Source organism: Larimichthys crocea, chromosome XVIII, assembly GCF_000972845.2.
Source record: "Larimichthys crocea isolate SSNF chromosome XVIII, L_crocea_2.0, whole genome shotgun sequence".
Lineage (NCBI taxonomy): Eukaryota > Metazoa > Chordata > Actinopteri > Sciaenidae > Larimichthys > Larimichthys crocea.
The window spans coordinates 1994155-2012549 of record NC_040028.1 but is presented as its reverse complement, the minus strand read 5'-3'; the positions used below and the strand labels follow the sequence as shown (position 1 = coordinate 2012549).

General features: G+C 41.4%; 1 protein-coding gene across 6 annotated transcripts; it reads left to right on the top strand.

Annotated features, from left to right (window-relative positions):
• Positions 1-1114: 1114 nt before the first annotated feature.
• mgarpa (mitochondria localized glutamic acid rich protein a) lies at positions 1115-15148 on the top strand. 6 transcript variants are annotated; one of them, XM_027290889.1, is made up of 9 exons: positions 1121-1439; positions 3896-3996; positions 4139-4244; positions 6362-6379; positions 9629-9931; positions 12166-12473; positions 12540-13034; positions 13258-13304; positions 13501-15148. In XM_027290889.1, the coding sequence occupies exons 1-8, from the start codon at positions 1364-1366 to the stop codon at positions 13291-13293; spliced, it is 1443 nt and encodes a 480-aa protein (XP_027146690.1). In that variant the 5' UTR covers positions 1121-1363; the 3' UTR covers positions 13294-13304; positions 13501-15148. The 6 variants fall into 6 exon arrangements, with proteins under 6 accessions (XP_027146689.1, XP_019110069.2, XP_027146690.1 ...); XM_027290890.1 differs by having other exon boundaries at positions 1122-1439; positions 12579-13034; XM_019254524.2 differs by having other exon boundaries at positions 1120-1439; positions 12166-13034.
• Positions 15149-18395: the final 3247 nt, after the last annotated feature.

Sequence of the window (18395 nt, the reverse complement as noted above, 5' to 3'; positions counted from 1 at the left end):
ATTACAGCTACTTTAAAGGACTGCGGTACATATCCCGATAATAAAGACAGATTAATCATATCAATGAAGAAGGGCTAACTAGAGGTAAAACATCCTTGAACAGCCTGGTTGGGATGGGGTCTAAGAGACAGGTTGACGGCTTAGATGAATAAATTATTGATGTGATTTAATTAAGGTCGATGGGAGAAAAACAGTCTAAATATATATCAGGATTAAAGAAGCTCATGAAGTCATTACTAGTTAGACCTAAAGGAACAGGTGGCTCAATAGAGCTGTACTGAGGGTGAATTTTTATACAACTCACCTGTTCAAAACTTTATTTTAATCAAAACAGTAAACAAGAAGATAATAAATTAGAAATACAAAAAAATGAAAAGAAATAAAAACAAAAATTAAATGTACAAAAATATAGATATAAACATTTCATACAAATAGCCTACACAGAATATAAGATTGAACTACCCACAAAATAAAAACTGTAAACAAGAGATAGAGGCCACAGGAGGATCGCTGGATGTTGCTGAAGTTGAGATAACTGGTGATGGCACAAGATTGGCAGAGGTTAGATTCAGATATCTCAAGCATATGTGACATGCGTGTTACAGTCCAATAAAAAAAAAGAAAAAAAGATACCAAGAATAAATTAAATAATAAAAATTCCCCCTATTCTGTACATGTATCATGTACAATGCAATTATTTCTGATATGCAAATTAGATTATATTCAATTTTATTATCATTGCAGTGAACTGCTGATTAGCAGATGCAAATGCAAAGAAGCAGTATAATATAACATATGGGAATGCTAAGTTAGTATTAACATTAATGATGTGCACTTTAACACTGATGTAAAGTTTAACACTATAAACACACTTTAGACAATATGAACTGTAACATAACAAACAACCAGCCTTACAGCTCTGATGTATGAAGGGGTGGAAAATAAACAGCATTTTGATTGATTATTACAAGCAGAGCAAACGTTAGATAACCACATGTCAATAAAAGTACTTTCATAGGAAAGTATTATTATTATTATTATTATTATTATTAGATTTGCTATTCAGTTAAATGAATGTGGGCTTATTTTTTATAACAAGATATAATAGTACCAACTAGTTTTAGTATAAGAAAAGTGAATATTCAACCTCCTTCTCGTCCAGGGTGCTAATAACTCTTCATACGCGTTATCCTCCTGCTCTGTGGCATTCATCGCCCTTCATACCACGTAACGCACAACCTATATTGCGCAACAGAGGGCAGGTCTGTCCTCCGCCTCCTCGCACGTTGCTCTGACCGGACCAGACCAGCCATTCATCCATCCAGCACTCAGAAGCTGCGGCATTCCCCATCGGAGAGCAGCGATGTTTTCCTGCAGAGCGGCCTGGCAAAGGTGTGGGCCTTTGGCACGGAGAGCAGCCTACAGGCTGCAGCGGGATGGTGAGTTGAAGTGAACACACACATGAATGTATTCCTTTTTTTTCAGCGACGCCTGTGGGTGAGTGAGACGCTTTCACTGCCGTCTGTGGAATAGTACACCGTGTTCTCATGTGCGTTTCTCTGCAGGATGACGATGGCTGTGCGTGTGGTGTGAAGGTCAACGTGGCTTTTTGACTTGAGTTTGGCTGGAGCAGGTTTCTGTGCACACTTTAGTGTCCACATTCTGATTTGTCAGTTCATATATTTGGGTGCTCCTCGTGGAGATATACTTTGAACTCTGCTTATGAGTGTTTCATAATGACAGTAAACAAACAAACAAAACAAAATGTTCTCTCCACTAACCACAGTGTTGGCCACAGCAGCAGACTGAATGTATGACCCGCTGTTAGCCATGTCCAACTTTATCAATGCTACGTTACATACGTTAGTGTGACCTTCACGGGGCTGTGTGCTGGTATAGAAACATGGTCGCCGCCGTCAGTCACGTGGTGTGCGCTCGTGAGGGTGGTCTATACGTAAAGAGCGCAGGGGCGCGAGCGAGCTTAACATCAGACAACGACAGTCACGCCGCGAGCTCCCGTCTTCATTATGCGATAACGTTACATAACGACGTGTGGAAACGTTAGAAACTGTTGTGTTGGTTCGAGGAGGCGAAAAGTTACCGAACTTGAAGGACACATTTCTCTGAAGTAACCGGACACCGTGTAGAATAAGGGTGACGGGCTGTTTCTCAGGTTAAAAGTGTTAAAAATGCTTAAAAGAAAAAATGCCAAATACGCGTGTGTGTTCAGTGAGGAATGGTGTGTAACCAGTGGACCTTGAGTTGTGTGTTCATGCGTCATGAACGTTAGCTCTGTTTGGTGTTACCTCTGAGTAACTGTTTGGCCTCTGGCTGTCACCTCTCATACACAGGAGTTCACGTTGCCTCCTGGAGTCCTCCTAAAAAGAACACCACCCCCTCTCAGTGTTGAACACTGGACATCAGCCCCTTCCCCACTTAAGCAGAGAAGGCTATCATGCTATAATCTTGTGGCTTCTTGAACTGTGTCCTCTTCCATGACCCCTCCCCCCCAAACTCATACCTTTTTAGACATATGAGCTGACCGGCTAGTCTACGCCTTGCTGTGTGGAGGAGCCTTTGTTGCTGCAGTGACTATGTAGCATTGGTACCGGTATAAATAACAGAGTGGTATGGAGTCATGTCAGAGGCTTGGACTGTGGATTAGTTCCTGACAACACGAGCAGGTTAATCTCTTCAACACTGGACACGACAACACAATCCCCCTCCACCAGAACAGCTAGTTCATAAATTGAGTGTTCCTCTCATTGAAGTTGAAACAATTCACGACCTCTTCCTCTGACTGGTCTATTGCTGTAGTGTTCTATAGGGGAGCACAATCCGTATAAACTTTGAATTATTAATGATCAAAGTATTAAAAATGGCTTTTGTCTCATTCCCATGTGTAGTATTTGGTTTCTTCATATTTTGCTTACATTTGTTTGTAACGTGTTTCTTAGTAAGTGTAGGCAGATGACTGTCTACACTGCTTTTGTTCAGCTCCATGTTGGTTGCTCGCCGTGTGACTCTATGCTGTTTGTAAAGGGTTTAAGTAAGAGCTAATGTACACAGTGCTGCTAAGAGTTGTTGACTGTGATCCAAGTTTTTCATAGTAAACAAAGCTTAGCCTTAATTGTGCAAAATGTTTCACCAGTGAAGAAATGCTGTGTCAAACTATAACAAAGCTTTAGCTTAGTCAGATCAAACCCAGTCTGGTATCTGCTGAGGCACCAGCTCATTCCACTAACCTCACTGCAGGATTTCAAGCTCTGTGCAATGCATGTTTAAAGATGTGAGAATAACCAAACTATGTCTTTTTATTTACAAACGAGACGAGTCCATCACCTTGCAGACATTGAACGTGTCCTGACAGGCATATTTTTGGCATATCTAAATCGATTGTGCTAAATCCAATCAGAGTAGGAGGCATCATGAGCCAGCAGAGCGCCTTAGGGTGCTTTCTCGCCAATCTCTCTCACACTGAGAGCGCTGAAGCTTATGGCCTGCATTATTCCCTTCCCATGGCCAGGCTGCACAATAACTTTTCACCACCGCTGTCCCAGACCTGACCTGAAAAATGATTTCAACCGTCCTGAAGTCAGTGTAACCATTCGATATTCTCTCCGGTTATATACAAACACACATGAGTAGTTTTAATTATGGTCTATGCAGGGTCGTCCATAGTGGGGACACATGGAGGCAAAGCAGACGTGAATGCATGCTTGATTCAGATTTATCATCCGTGTTCTCTCACTGTATTTCTATCAGTCATCTAGTGCACTAGTGGAGGTCAGAGAATGTGTCAAAGGCTCTGTGATGGAATGTCGTGTTTTAAGTTATTAAATCGTTGCTGACAGATAGGAGAAGGATCTAACATGTGACCTTTGACCCTTTCCAGTTGTGCAGCGGCGGCCGATGTCGTCAGTTCCTGGTGGCTCCGGGGAGAACATAGTCTACGCCTTGCTGTGTGGAGGAGCCTTTGTCGGTGCTGTGACATATGTAAGTTTTATTGTTTCTAACAGTTCAAAACATTGGATGATACAAACATACACTGAGCCAGGGCGACAGTGCTGACATTGAGCTGATCCTGTGAAATCATTTTCAAACTTTCAGGAATGTTGAATCTTTGGTCTCTCCACAGGCGGTCAAAACCGTGTCCTCTGACGCCGCCAGGTTCAATGACCGCGTTGCAGAAATCAAGGCTAGACCTAAGTCTGAGTGGCAACCCAGACCATGGCCACACAAGAGTAAGTATTCCTACATGCTACTCAGAGTTTTTACCCGCTTTACCACAAACTACTGACACTCACAGACCTGATCCTCCACCGGCTCACTGACTGTAATGAGTGAAGCTAAACATGCTTCTACATTAAACTTTGCTCACTTGTTCTTGTCGTGTTGGGACGAATCACTGTTGGTTACTGACTGAACTTAAAGTATTTGTAGCAATTAGTTTGAGTCAGTGCAGTTAGTTTTCACTGCTGTCACATGCATATTTCATAAACAAATTCAATATTTCATTTGATCTATGATCAGACCCCAAATTTAACTCGGGAGTGTCGTCAGTCGTGAGCTGTGTCTGAGTTTAAAGCTTGTTGACAGGTTGACAAATTCATGATAAAAGACACCATATGATTCAGTGCAGCAGCTTTAGGTTGTACATGTGCCACACCTGTGTGAGTGTTACAGCTCTACAAGTCTGACATTTAGTTTTTATTCATTAATACAAAAATATTTGACAATGTGCACAGGTTTAAGAAAAGTACTCATAAAAACAGCCTTGAGTCCCTGCGGAGGCAGAGATTAATAATATGATACTCATTTGTGATCTCACTCTCTGTGCCTTTTTATTTTATAAAGATGAGTGATATTCAGCCATCTCGATGTTGTTTTTAAACACTGAACACATTTGGCTCTCTAATTATTTTTGTCCCCAAAAAGAAATGAGAGCGTAACAGGCTGAATACACCTGACATGACGAGGTAAATCCATTGTCATATTCTATAATGAGCCCTCTGATAATAATGCGTCCATGTCCTGTGCTGTGTTCTGTCACCGTGTCAGCTTCACTGGGTCACTCTATGGACAGCTCCTGGTGCTGAAATGAGAGAGATGAAAAGTGAAACACTTCAGTGACCTAAACAAAGCTGCACTGTCTGATTAAAACATTAATGACGACAGTATGATTTTATTTAACACAGAAAAAAGTGTTTATGAAGAGCCTGAACTAAAGGCAGACCTAGTCATTCAGACATAGTGTATATCCCGTTCTGTCATCATGTCAGGTTAAAGATGTTACTGCACATACAGACGTGCACTAAAACAATCATAAGAATCATTTAAAACCGATGAAACATACAGAGGTGTGTCCTCAGTCTGACTCTGTCACATTCATACGTCTAATTTAAAGCCCACTATTCATCAGAACGCAGTATGCTGTTTTTCTCCACATGGAGCCCTCAGTTATGTCTGTGGCTGCTTTGCCTCACTGTGAGTTCCCTCCTAAGCAAAGGATTGTGGGACAGTCCCAGATTATCCCATGCTTAATTCAGCAGGGAGGAACGTCACTGACCCAGCACACACTGAGAGAGACACGCACACGCGCACACACACACACACACATAGCCTGCTGTCCTGGCTGTATAAACACAGGCAGGATTGTCAATTCAAATGTTTTGTCTTGCTAACCAGAACAATGTCATAAATTTGAAGTCATAAAATGTGGTGGAGTTTGCTCATGCAGTGCATCAATACTTCCTGTGTCACTGCTGTCCTGTCTCAGAATCTTTTTTACCCTAGAAACAATACAATTCTTAAACAAAATGTCAAATCATCAAAATCCTCTCAGACTCAGACATAAGATCCAAACCAGCATATGACCTGGTTCTGCTAAAAGACTCACATTAGTCAGTGTTCAGTAGCTCAGGATACCCCGTTCTAAACCCTTGTTCCGCCCTAACACAAACTTATTTCCTGTTAACACAAACATCCCGTGGTCCAGCACACAGCAGACTGTGTGTGTTTTGAATATTATCCGTTTGTCATCACTGTAGCAGCTTTTTATTAGTTCTGGCCAGCAGACTCTAAATTGCCCATGTCCTATTGTAGACAGATCACATTAGTTTACTTGATTCAGAGTGACATGTCTGAATAGAGTAAACATACCAACCGCCAGCATACTGATAACCATCAGTGCACGCTCACTAACGCGTGGAGGCCGATAGATCAAGCATGCAGCGTCAGGCACACTGCTTCAGACCGACACCGTCATCTGTAACACAAGCGAGAGAAGTGAATGTCAGCATTGTGATCAGAGCTGACTGCTGTTTGTGAAACTCACACCGCTCTTTCTGTTTGCTTGCAGGCCAGGACGATGAAGAGGGTGAGTTGATCACTGCCTGATGACTTTGTGAATGCTTCACGGACATGTTGACCTGGTTTTAAGGAAATGTTGGCATGGGCTTGACTGTGTTTTTAATCACTTCATCACAATGAAATCTCATGATCACACCAATCACTGGATGTGTTCAACACTCCTGCTTCTAACATCGGATCATGGGAAAGAAGTTAAACAAATGTTGCAGACAGAAATGAAGGTGGCTACACCTAACAGACAGTAGTCACAGTGCATATTACATATGAACGTGGAAAATATTAAATAATAAATAATATTTAAGGTTGCATGATTCCAATATCATGTCAAGTCAAAGTAACTGGTTAGTTAGATATTATTGCTATAGTTTTGAGCAGCGGCAGTAGACCAGGGTGCAAGCACCTGTCATAATGTCTGAGTCACAGAACTCCTCAGCAACAATTTAAAACCTGCTCCAAAAGCTGAGTTATTCAAACAAATGCCTCATCTTTGTATCTACAGGACTTCTAGTCTGGGAACATGTGTTTCATATTCTTCATAGTTTCTTCAACCTGACCTACAGTCTCCTCCTTTGACAGCACTCAGTCCCTCCTCCCTCTCTCCTCCATCTCTTCACTGTGTCCTTCATACCTCTCGTGTCAGCTGTAGTAGACTAGACTTGAAAACACAAACAGCTTTTCTTCCCATTTGAAGATGCTTCTGCTTCACCTTGGACAAATCGGTGACTCAGGCTTCTTCTCAGACATCCTGCTAACAGCCCATAACCATACTTCACACGCATAGCCTCTGTGGTTGAGTTCAGATTGATGATGGCATTGTTGTGACCTTTTTAAAAGGCTAAATTTCTTCTTCTTCTTCCCGTTTCTCTAACTCTTTGTGTCTTTACTCTTTTCAGTGTAATGCTAAAGCTAAGGTCCTCTGTGGCCACATGGATATTCATCCTAGAACTGGATTCTTTGGATCTGAACGGGAAAACAAACCCTCTCTGTACTCCTTTCCTCCTCTCCTCCTCTCCTGTACTGCTAAAGAAAGAGTCCTCTACTGAGCCTAAAACCTGTGGACAGTTGTGAAGGATATTGATCTGTGCTCCGTTCTTCATTCTGTTTTCTGCTAAATGTTAATGTGTAATATGTGAAGAGGATAAATGGGCTTGACAGAAGTTCTCACAAACCAACTTTAACAGACTTTTTTTTTTTTTTTTTTGAAAAACACTGGACATTTCTCAACATCACTCTGGTTTTGAATGCTGAAAGTAAGCGTTGTTTTGTGAGACATTAGCCAGTTCAACTTTCAACTTCAACTGTGGAGCAAAGCTAGCATTGCTAACACATGAGAATGCTCTGTTGTGACTGATGGATAGGTTTTCATTTAGCACCATCTTGGAATATGTATATTCATCTGCTGGACATTTATCTACAGTCTTAAAGGCCACTTAAAAAAATCCATGTGTTCATGTCTTCAGTCAAACTTTTACAGCAGTGTCGATGTGTGTATTATTATTATTATTATTATTATTATTATTATTATTATTATTATTATTATTAATTATTATAATAATGATGATGATGATGATGATAGCAGGCATGCTTCCATCACTCTCAACAGTCCACACTCAAGTGTCGGGCACCAGAGTCAAAGTTGATCTCTGTGCCAGTGTCTCACAACACGATGTGTTTTTGTCAATGGTAAATGTAGAACAAATGGAGTTGACTGAGTTAAAAATTAAAGACGCACAACCTACCTGGGCTGTCTCAGTGTCTGTCTCACTGTCAGACTCCCGTTCAGAGTTCCAGATTACTCATAGCTTGTTAATTGGATGGTAAGAACCAAGATTCAACCTCACCCCCTCTACCCTGCACCTTAACCTGCACTCCCCTCCCCTTCCCTTTCCCCTCCCTGTCCTCCCCTCCCTCCCTTCTTGTTGTGCTCCTCCCTATCTTTTAAGTTTGCATGCAGTTTGTGTAGTAAATGTGTCGCTCTGGGTCCTTTCAGATGTATTTACTGAGGCAGTGATAAGGTTTGAACTGGCATGTCTGGGATGAGTACTTACAGATCAACCTACTAGAAAATGTGATCAGCTGTTAGTAGCTCTGTTTCCATCCAAGTGTTCATCTAACGACATCAGACACTTGATGGTGTCAGATGGTGCACTACATCAATGATGAATGAGACATGGAACGTGTTGCGTTGCTTTCAGACAGCTAGCTGCTGTTTCCTGTAAAAGTCTGTGTTCTATATGTTCAATCAGAGGCAGCAGTACGTGACTCTGCTGCCACAGCTTCCAGTTAGACCACAGGCTGCTGCTGTCCACCAACTGTAATCTCACTGTGCAGTCAAGCAGAGCATGATGTAACTTGAAATGCTTTCCATAATCTGCTGTTTCACTTGTCTCATATTGCTAGTAACTAGTGTCTTATCTTGTCCCAGAACGGATAATCAGACTTTGAAGCTTATGTTTCTGTTGGTGAAGAGCTCCTGTGTCGTTTCCTCATTGAGGTTTCTGTGGTTTTCATTGTCACACAGCCGGCTTTGGCACCAAGCTGAAAAAGTTGACCCATGGTAAACTCCAGAGATTTAAGATGAGCCCAGCACAGCGGGCACACAGACACACACATTTACAGAGAAAATAATGGAGGAGGCGGCAGCGACCGCTTGCTGTTTGAAAGCACCTGATATTCATAAAATCTGAGATATTCAGAACACGTACTCCTGTCATCTATGTCTTTCAATTAACCTAGTAACGATAGATTAAGAAGGCGAAGCGTATACGACAGAACCATAGCTATGTCAAGAACCCCAGCCGATTAATGGTATAGCTTCCCCGAAACATGACTCATTGTCAGTAAGTCAGGGACTTAAATAGGACAGTCACTGACTGTGTAATACTTTGATCTCAATTGCTGACTGTGAAATTTGAGTGAGATTATTACCAGTTAAATATGTTTAGTTTTATGAAATTAGTCCATCTCACACCTTGGATGGAAACCCAGCTACTGATTAAATATGAATAATGTATTGTATTAATGTATTATAATGCTGAGTTTTAAATATTGTAGTAATGTTTTCTTGGTTTATCTGACATGCAGAGTTTTAAACTGCATGTGTAGAAAACACAGTGGATGCACTGGTAAAAATATTGTTTGGGTGGGACTACCTAGGCTACTAAGGCTGCTCACTGTAATAGACAACAGAATGTTCATCCTGTCAGTCAAAACAGTGCTCCATCTAAATAGTCCCTCTCTGGTTCTTGTGTTCCAGGTGGAGAGGAAGAGGAGGCAGCAGCTGAGGAGGCCGGTGGAGAGGCTGAAGTTGCAGAAGAAGCTGAGGTTGTTGAAGAGGAGGCTGCCAATGGCGAGGCAGAGACTGTAGTGGAGGCGGTCGCCGAAGTTGTCGCAGAGGCCGCTGAAGTCGTCGCTGAGGTGGCTGAGGTGGTTGCCGAGGCTGCACAGGAGGTGGAGACAGTAGCTGAAGAAGTGGCCCAAGTGGCCGAAGCTGTTGAGGAGGCTGCAGAAGCTGTCGCAGAGCCACCTGCGGTCGCTGCAGAGGGGCCCGAAAGCAACGGTACGACTTCTTCATCTGAGGAGGAGGCAGCTGCCTCTGAGGCCTGAGGTTCCACACATGCACTACAGGGAGACACACACAGCTATCTCTAAACCACGTTAATTAGCTGCTTGTCAGCAGGTCTTTCTCCTCCTTCACAACACTGGGAACAATAAATCTGGTAACTTTTAGTCACTGTCTAGATCCACTAGAGGTTAGCTGCTTCTCCTCAGGTTGGCTTCACCTCTCATTGATCGTCCTGTCTTCCTAAAACTGTACATTTCCTCTAGTATTTATTTGAGTGGGTATAAAGGGCAGCACCGTGTATAAATGGACGTTTAAGGATGACTTGAGATTTTTGTGGTGTGCAGCCTGGATCACTGTTTGATGTCTATATTCATTCGGTTTGCTTTGTGGCCACGATGTTTAAAAACCAGCAGGCCATCTTCTCAGCAGGTTCCTCTTGATTTCCAGCTGCACACCACGGTGAGACATTTCCACAGCGGCAGTGAGGTCTTTATGCGACGCTCATTTGCAGTTATGGGTGAAATAAATGTGATCACTCTGAAAACAAATGGGCATCATTCATTCCTACTTTGTTTTGATTTCGTACAGCTAATAGAACTAAAGAAACCGTTCCCCCCATGAAAATACCTCAAGTCTTATATCAGGTTCAACCATACACAAGTAAATGACATGGCAAGAGAACAAACACCCTTCAAATGCTGTAATATCATTGGTATCTTTTGTTATGAAGCCCCTTCTGCTATTTTGAGAGTTGGTAAAACATTGTATTTCTTTGATATAAACTGTCATACTGTGTTATCACAGAGCAGGTAGATACCTGTTTATTTTAAACTGTCGTACAGTTGTGTATATCCTACAGTAAGATGAGATGGCTCTGAGATTGTGTACAAGCTCTGTAACTGCTGCAGTGTGTTCTTTCCCTTAATTGTAATGTGAAACTGTCAGAGAAATCATCGCTCAAAGACATCATTAAGCTACAGATTCAAACCATGTGATCATATTTTTATTTTGCTTATAACTGGATACCGAGCACTGTGAACAGTTTACGGTAATTTATCGAGCCATACAATAAAGCTTTTCTCAAACCGGAAAGGTTTACTGCCGTCTTTGTCTGAATTGGTCTTTTTGTATTGGAGCTTTTGAATAAGGACATCTGGAGCTGTTCATTTCAGTTTAACAGTTACAAATCTGCACAAATATACTAATTCATCCACTGTAAATGTTATAAATAAGTTCAAAATGGGATGACAAGTTTTAAGTGAACTTGAGGACACAAGCATTGTTCTCTTCATTTACTAAGTGAGCATGTTAATCAGGCAGTCCACTGCATCTCCTTAAAACTTTCTGTGTCCACCTTTGCTGCTGTCGGAAACACACTTCAACGTCTGTATTCAGCACAACACACCACTTTTTTTCTATGTGGTGAAATACTCTCAAGAGGTATATTTGCATGATATGTCATAACTGTATTTTCCATATGTATTGTTTAAACATTCCCAAGCTCTGTACTTGACTTTGAGGATTTAAATGAGGCATGCTGGATAAATGATGTTACGCTTGTTATTTAAAATCTTGAACAGAGCTTAACTGATATCAAGACATAAATATAAAATGTCCAAGTCACTATTGACAGCAAATCTTTATCATAAAATTTAATAGATCTTTGTCGAATGTTAGTTTGCTTTGATCGTCTTTAAAGTTTGTTTTGTCAGTTCAAGGACACTCAAATTTAATGTGATAATTGCATGCAGCATTTTCTGCCATTTTTGCATGATTCATACCTATAACGATTGATCGACTATCAAAATAGGTCTTTTCGGTGATGGTCTTCAGAATCACCAAGAAATAATCATTGCAACTTGAGTTTAAAGAAGTGCATCTAAACCTTACCAGAATTGCCCATTATTAATACATGTGCTGTTTTACTTTTTTCTGTGTAGAATTTCTGTGGAAAGCCTTTTTAAATGGAAGTACTTCATTGGGTTGTGGCACTGCATTGACGCTCCAACTGACTAACACAGCTTCTTTCACTGCTAGGTGTTGACCTTGCACCTTCATGTAGTCATAATCCATGAGATTTGCTGGCACTAAATCCTCTATCCTTTTGAAGTGTTTCACAAATGCCCAACAAGTTACCTTGGTTAACCACCTCAAGTTGTGTAAGCTTAATGTTGGAATATATAACTGCAACATCAGTGATGTTTGGATTGCTGGATTTTGTGTTGCAGTGCCCCTGGCAGCTGCCTCTACTGCAGAGGTACTGAAGATGGCTGAGGTAAAGGAAGAGTTGGCACCAATTATTGAAGATATCAAAGAGGAAGAGTCCCCAGCCCCAGTAGAGGCAAAGCCTGTTGAAGAAATTGCACCAGTTAAGGGGGCCATTGCACCAGTTAAGGGGGCCATTGCACCAGCAGAAGAGGCCCCTACACCAGTGGAAGCAGTACAAGTAGTTGAAGAGGCCCCTGCACTAGCAGAGGCAGTACCAGTTGTTGAAGAGGCCCCTGCACCAGTCGTTGAGGCACCAGTTGTTGAAGAGGCCCCTGCACCAGTTGTTGAAGAGGCCCCTGCACCAGTCGTTGAGGCACCAGTTGTTGTTGAAGAGGCCCCTGCACCAGTCGTTGAGGCACCAGTTGTTGAAGAGGCCTCTGCACCAGTTGTTGAGGCACCAGTTTTTGAAGAGGCCCCTGCACCAGTTGTTGAGACACCTGTCGTTGAAGAGGCCCCTGCACCAGTTGTTGAGGCACCAGTTGTTGAGGAGGCACCTGCACCAGTTGTTGAGGAGGCGCCTGCACCAGTTGTTGAGGAGGCGCCTGCAACAGTGGTTGAAGAAGCCTCTGCACCTGAGGTTACCACAGCTCTAATTGAAGAACCAGTCACCACCACAACTGTTGAAGTTTCAGCAGCCCCTGCTGCAGAAGTAGCCAGCTCTGTGGTGGAAGAAACGGTTGCAGCCCCTGCAGAAGATCCCAAGAGAGAGTACATTGTTGTGGTTCTGGAAGGAACCCCTAAATCAGAAAAGCGACCCAAGGTGCTAGGAGTGGGGACAATGAGTGGTAGAATCATCCCAGCTCCAGACGATGATGCCCCTGCTTCTGAGGTACCAGATCTTTTTTTATTTTTAGGTTAATTTCAGATTGATTAAAGATTCCATGCATGGATGATTTCCCAGCCTTGGTTGTAGGGTGCAACAGTATTTTGAGAATTGAAAAGACCAGTTTTTATCTTCAGTTTTTATCTTATCTTTATCTTCAGTATGACAGATATAATGAAGTTTTCACCCCTTCTTGTCTTAATCAGTGATTTTAAACTCTGCTATTCAGGGTAGGCGACGTCTTCTTAGGATGCAAATGGAGTAGTTCCACCTAAGGTACTGAGCCTTTGGTTATTTCTACCATGGTAGAGTGGGCTGTGGACATGATGTACTTATGCTTAGAGTTGGACATCCCTACCCTTTGAGTCCACATTTATATACGTCAGGTTTAAATACACTCAAGGGATGGAGTAAATCATATAGACACAGTTTACAGTACTATTGATTTTTGTCTTTCTGTCCTCCATTGCAGTAAACAGCTCCTGAATGACGATTTTCTATCCTGCAGAAGAGGACGTGCCTTTCTCCTACCCATTCACTTCCTCCTTTCCCCCGACAAACACAAAGGGACTGATATGTGTAGTTCCAGTGTAAAGATGAACATGATGTAGTGTTGAGATCAATGTCTGCTTTGTGGAACCAACATATTAGTGGTACCCATATAGCCAAATTACTGTGACACTCCACTCTGACTTGCATGTCTTGAGTCCTGTCTGTAGCTGAACAGGTCTCTGGTTTCTCTAGTAGCCTCGATAATCTTGTAACCTCAGTGAATTTCAACCTGTTTACTGCTGTGGACAAAACTGAGCCATTCAGTCTGCCATTTTCCTTACAGTGTTTATTGTCTCAGTGGAATATCTTCACACTCCTCACCACATCCTATGAACCCAGTCACTGCCCAGCCACTCGCGACGTGAACCTACAGTGTTATCTCTTAGAGCAAGCTGTGCTTTGAGTCACCAGCAGTCTTTACAATACCCGACCTCAGGTTTCTTCTTGACTTCTCTCGTTGTAAAAATGACAAGCTTTGTTTTATAAATACTGGCTCGACAGCCCATGTCGAGTAGCTACCCTGCTACCTCAGCTTTCCTCTCAATGACACTACAGACCTCCTCTTGATGCTCTGTTACAGTTTCTAAGCCAATAACGCAGTTGCTAAGCCACTTACTTCAGTAAGCACATTATTTTTGATCACCAAAACTACTCATCCTGTGAAACCTAGACTTGATTTCCATTTAGTTTTCTTCCATTTAAAACAAGCCTGCTCTCTCGTCGGTTAAAACTCTAAAGCATGTTTCTCTTTTGGCCACATCCCTAACCCATGATGTCACAGCTGGTGTTTTCCAACAGCTATGGAGGGGGAAATACCTCCTGTGACATCACCAAGAGACAGGAAATGGACTTGAAAGTTTCGATGTGCGGCGCGGTGCAGCTCAGAGCAGCAGGTGTTTTCTTCTCTATGTTCAGCTTTATTTCTTTTTAGGTGTGTCACAGACAACTTCCTGATATAAATAAATCCAATCCATAATAATTGATGGTAAAAGTTGTCCGTCTGGCATCCGGATTATTCTCATCTTCTCCATAGCCATCGATAAAGGGATACTTCACCCAGACTAATGGTTTATGAACTTTCAATCATGGTTCTGAGTTGAATCGGGGAATTTCTTTTCATTTCTCTCACTCTTTTTTTGCTTTTCTTATGTTGTCCGAGCAGTCAGTGATGTGTGAATGTGTAATTTAAAGGCTTGCAGTAAGTATGAACAGTCATGATGCTGATGTGCTGGTGTGACAGGAAATGTGTGTGTTTGGGAAGTGTTGCAGTGTGTCTGAAGAGAAGTCTCCAGTGGGACATGCTTTGACAGCTCTGTCTTCTTTCTTGACTCCCTCTACTGTTGCATTTCTTACTTTGTTAGCTTGGCATACGTTATCTTAAATAGATCTGAGATGATTGAGGGAAGAATTGAACTTTGTTTTTAAAAAAATCAAATGTTTGTCCTCCTTGTGTTCACTGCTAGGATTCTTTGAGAATTTAAGTAAATGCCTTTGACTTAGACAGAAACTGTTTGTTGCACATGTTACTGTTTTTCTTGTTTTTGCTAAATAAAGAGGGATTAAACGATTTTTGTTGTGTTGTCTTTAAAAGTTAAATATAATAATAAAAATAATTAAGTTCTCAATTTCTATATGTAAAAATAGACATTTTGTTTCCACATAAATGGAATAAAAATACCAGTTTTTATTTTGTTGGTACAGTATCCATTATTTTCAAGTGTTAAGGTGAGATGATGAAGTGAGTAATATCAGTTTTGAGTTTAGCTCAGTTTAATACTGCTACCAGCACAGACCTGTAGCTTATGGTAATTGTAATTTATTTATTTCAAGACAGGAACAGCGCACAATAAAACATGAATCTTGTACAAGAGAATATGCATTGTGCCAGGTTCTAGCAGATTGCTATTTTCCACCTGTAGTCCCTGTACAGGTTGATGGAATGTTATATAGACAATTAGAAGAAATTAAGTGAAATAACAGGACAAGGCCAATAATAATAAAGAAACAATGTATAACAGGGGTAGGGAACCTTTTTGGATGAGAGAGCCATGAAAGCCACATATTTTAAAATATATTTCCGTGAGAGCCATATAATATTTTTTAACAGTGAATACAAATAAATGTGTGCATTTTTAAGCAAGACCAACAATTTAAGAGTATTATAAGTCTCTGAATTTATTCTTTTTTAATAATGTTATACTGAAGCTAACCAATAATAAATAAAATACTTCATAACATTAATGTGACTTGTTGAAGGCTGGGCGCAAAGGAGACCACCGGGCTCTCTCCGAGGGAGGGGGAGAGAGGGAGATGCCCGGCCAAGGCTCCGTCCAGCATGGACTAAAACACAGCACGGACACTTCAGAAACTATTCGGAATGAGTTAAAATGAATTTTTAAACAGACAAAGTAGTTTTCAAGACTGCATATTGCTAGCGGATCTATTTTCTGACCCAGAGTGCGTCCGTGACTGGTTCTGAATGAGGGATGTTTTAATGGTACACAGTACCAGACCGTATCGGCTTACTTTCACCACTGTCTGCGAGCCAGATGCAGTCATCAAAAGAGCCACATCTGGCTCGCGAGCCATAGGTTCCCGACCCCTGATGTATAAAATAGATAAATAGAGACATAGAAGCAGATTCAACAGGACAGGGACCCTCAAAACATACTCACACCCACACACACACACACTCAATTCAAAAATGTGTACACTCTTTTCTTGACAGTAGCCAACGCTCTGCAAGATGTGAAAAGGCATGGTGAGTTTTACATGAAATAATGTCTGTTGGCAGGGTATTCCATTGAGTCATGGCAATGCAAGAAAATGAAGACTTCTCAAATGTAGTTTTGCGTTGGGGTACACTACACTCACCCCTTGTAACAGATCTTATTCTTGTTGACTTCTCGGAGCATATTTTTTCAAGGGGGGAGCTGCAGCATTGTGAATAATTTAAAAAAGTAAGCAGACATTTGAGTGCTTCATCAGATTCTCAAAATTTAAAATTTCATATTTATTGAGTATATGACAGTGATGGTAGCACTGTGGCTTTTTATCATGGATTTTGAGGGCACTTTTATATAATGATTCAAGTGGTTTTATAACGGTTTTGTTTAACTGAAACCAGCTTGTAATGCAATATAAAAAAATGTGGTATAATCATAGCATTCAGATACATACTGGAAGCTTCAACTGTGAGTGAATTCCTTATGTATCTGAAGTTAGCTAGGTTAAATTTCAGTGTGTTTCTCAGTTTTTTAACATAGTATTTAAAGCTAAGAGTTGGGTCAAGGGTAACACCTAAGTACTTGAATTTATCCACATTATTTTGTGTTTGCTCATTTACTGAGACGTCAAGGCATTCTTTCAGTGTAAGCCTGTTGGTGAAAAACATAGTAACAGTTTTTTCCAAGTTTAGGGTTAGGCAAGAGTTGTGTAGCCAGAGATCAACCTTTTGCATTGCCTTTGTTAATGTCTTGGCAACCTCTGTAGCGCTCTTACCATGAGTGTATATGACAGTGTCACACATGGAAGGCAGGTCATTTATATAGATGCTAAAAAGTAATGGCCCCAGAATTGATCCTTGTGGTACACCCAGTGTGCAGGCTTTAAATGGAGAGAGTGTATTATTTACACGCACACACTGGTGCCAGTCACTCAGGTATGATTTGATCCAGTTTTGAGTGTGTAATGAAAGATTGTAATTACCAAGTTTGTGAAACTGTTTGTTATGATTGAGAGTATCAAAGGCCTTGCACAGGTCTAGAAATACAGCATCAACCACTCTTCCTTGGCCTAGGTTGGTTTTAATTTCCACAAGGAAGTAGCAGCAGGCCGTGTCAGTGGAGTGTTTTTCCTTGAATCCAAACTGCAGAGGGTCTAAAAGTTGGATTTAAGGTGGGCAATGAGTTGTTCTGCCACTGCCTTTTCCAAGACCTTTGAGGCTGCTGGGAGTATACTAATCGGGCGGTAGTTACAAATGTAGCCAGGGGTGGACTGGGACAAAAATTCAGCCCTGGCATTTTCTGTCCAGACCAGCCCACTACATTATCAGCAGACCCTACATACAATAGAAGTCCACAAATCTCACGGCATCTCCTGCATACTACACAGGAAAGTCCTATTCCTTGATAGCAGTTAACAAATAAAGCATGTAACTATGAACTCAAGGACTAAAACTGACAGCTATAGCAACCAATCAATCAGTCTTTATTCATAATAAATCACAACAGAAGTTATGTCATGACGAGACGGGTGGGACGAGATGAGACTAAACGGGAAGAACCCTCATGCTACCCTTTCAGTTTTTAGTCTGTGACTGTGAAAATCTTTTGGTGTAAGCCGAGCATTTGTTAAAACCTGTCTCTCTCTCTCTCTGTCTGTCTCTCTCATCATAGAAGAACTTCTAGCAGGTCAGGAAAACCTGTTTGACAGGAGATGATGGTAGCAGAGAATATAAAGAGACATTTATGAATTACCAATTGTCATTTTATCACATATAGATAGTATTTTTATTACATTATTAAGTCATCATCACAAATCAAGTATGAATTCATAGAACATTATAAGACACATGACATACTCAACTAATCAGAGACGTCTCAGTAGCCAAAAGGTGGTGAAGTGGAGGCAGGTGGTCAACCTGAGAGGGACATGGATAGTGTTGCCAGATCAGATTGACAGTTTCCAGCCCAATCACAGCTTAGAACCCGCCCAAGCCAATAAAAACCAGCCCAAACCACGAAGTTGCCAGACACCCGTGTAAACCCGTAAAATCAAAACACATGTAATAGAAAACACTCGTAAGTATCTGGA

What these genes read in the sequence shown, in the direction of transcription:
- mgarpa (XM_019254524.2), top strand. Translation starts at nt 1,364, where the DNA reads ATGTTTTCCTGCAGAGCGGCCTGGCAAAGGTGTGGGCCTTTGGCACGG. An exon ending in CTACAGGCTGCAGCGGGATG is followed by an intron (nt 1,440 to 3,895) that starts GTGAGTTGAAGT and finishes GACCCTTTCCAG; the next exon opens with TTGTGCAGCGGCGGCCGATG. An exon ending in TTGTCGGTGCTGTGACATAT is followed by an intron (nt 3,997 to 4,138) that starts GTAAGTTTTATT and finishes GTCTCTCCACAG; the next exon opens with GCGGTCAAAACCGTGTCCTC.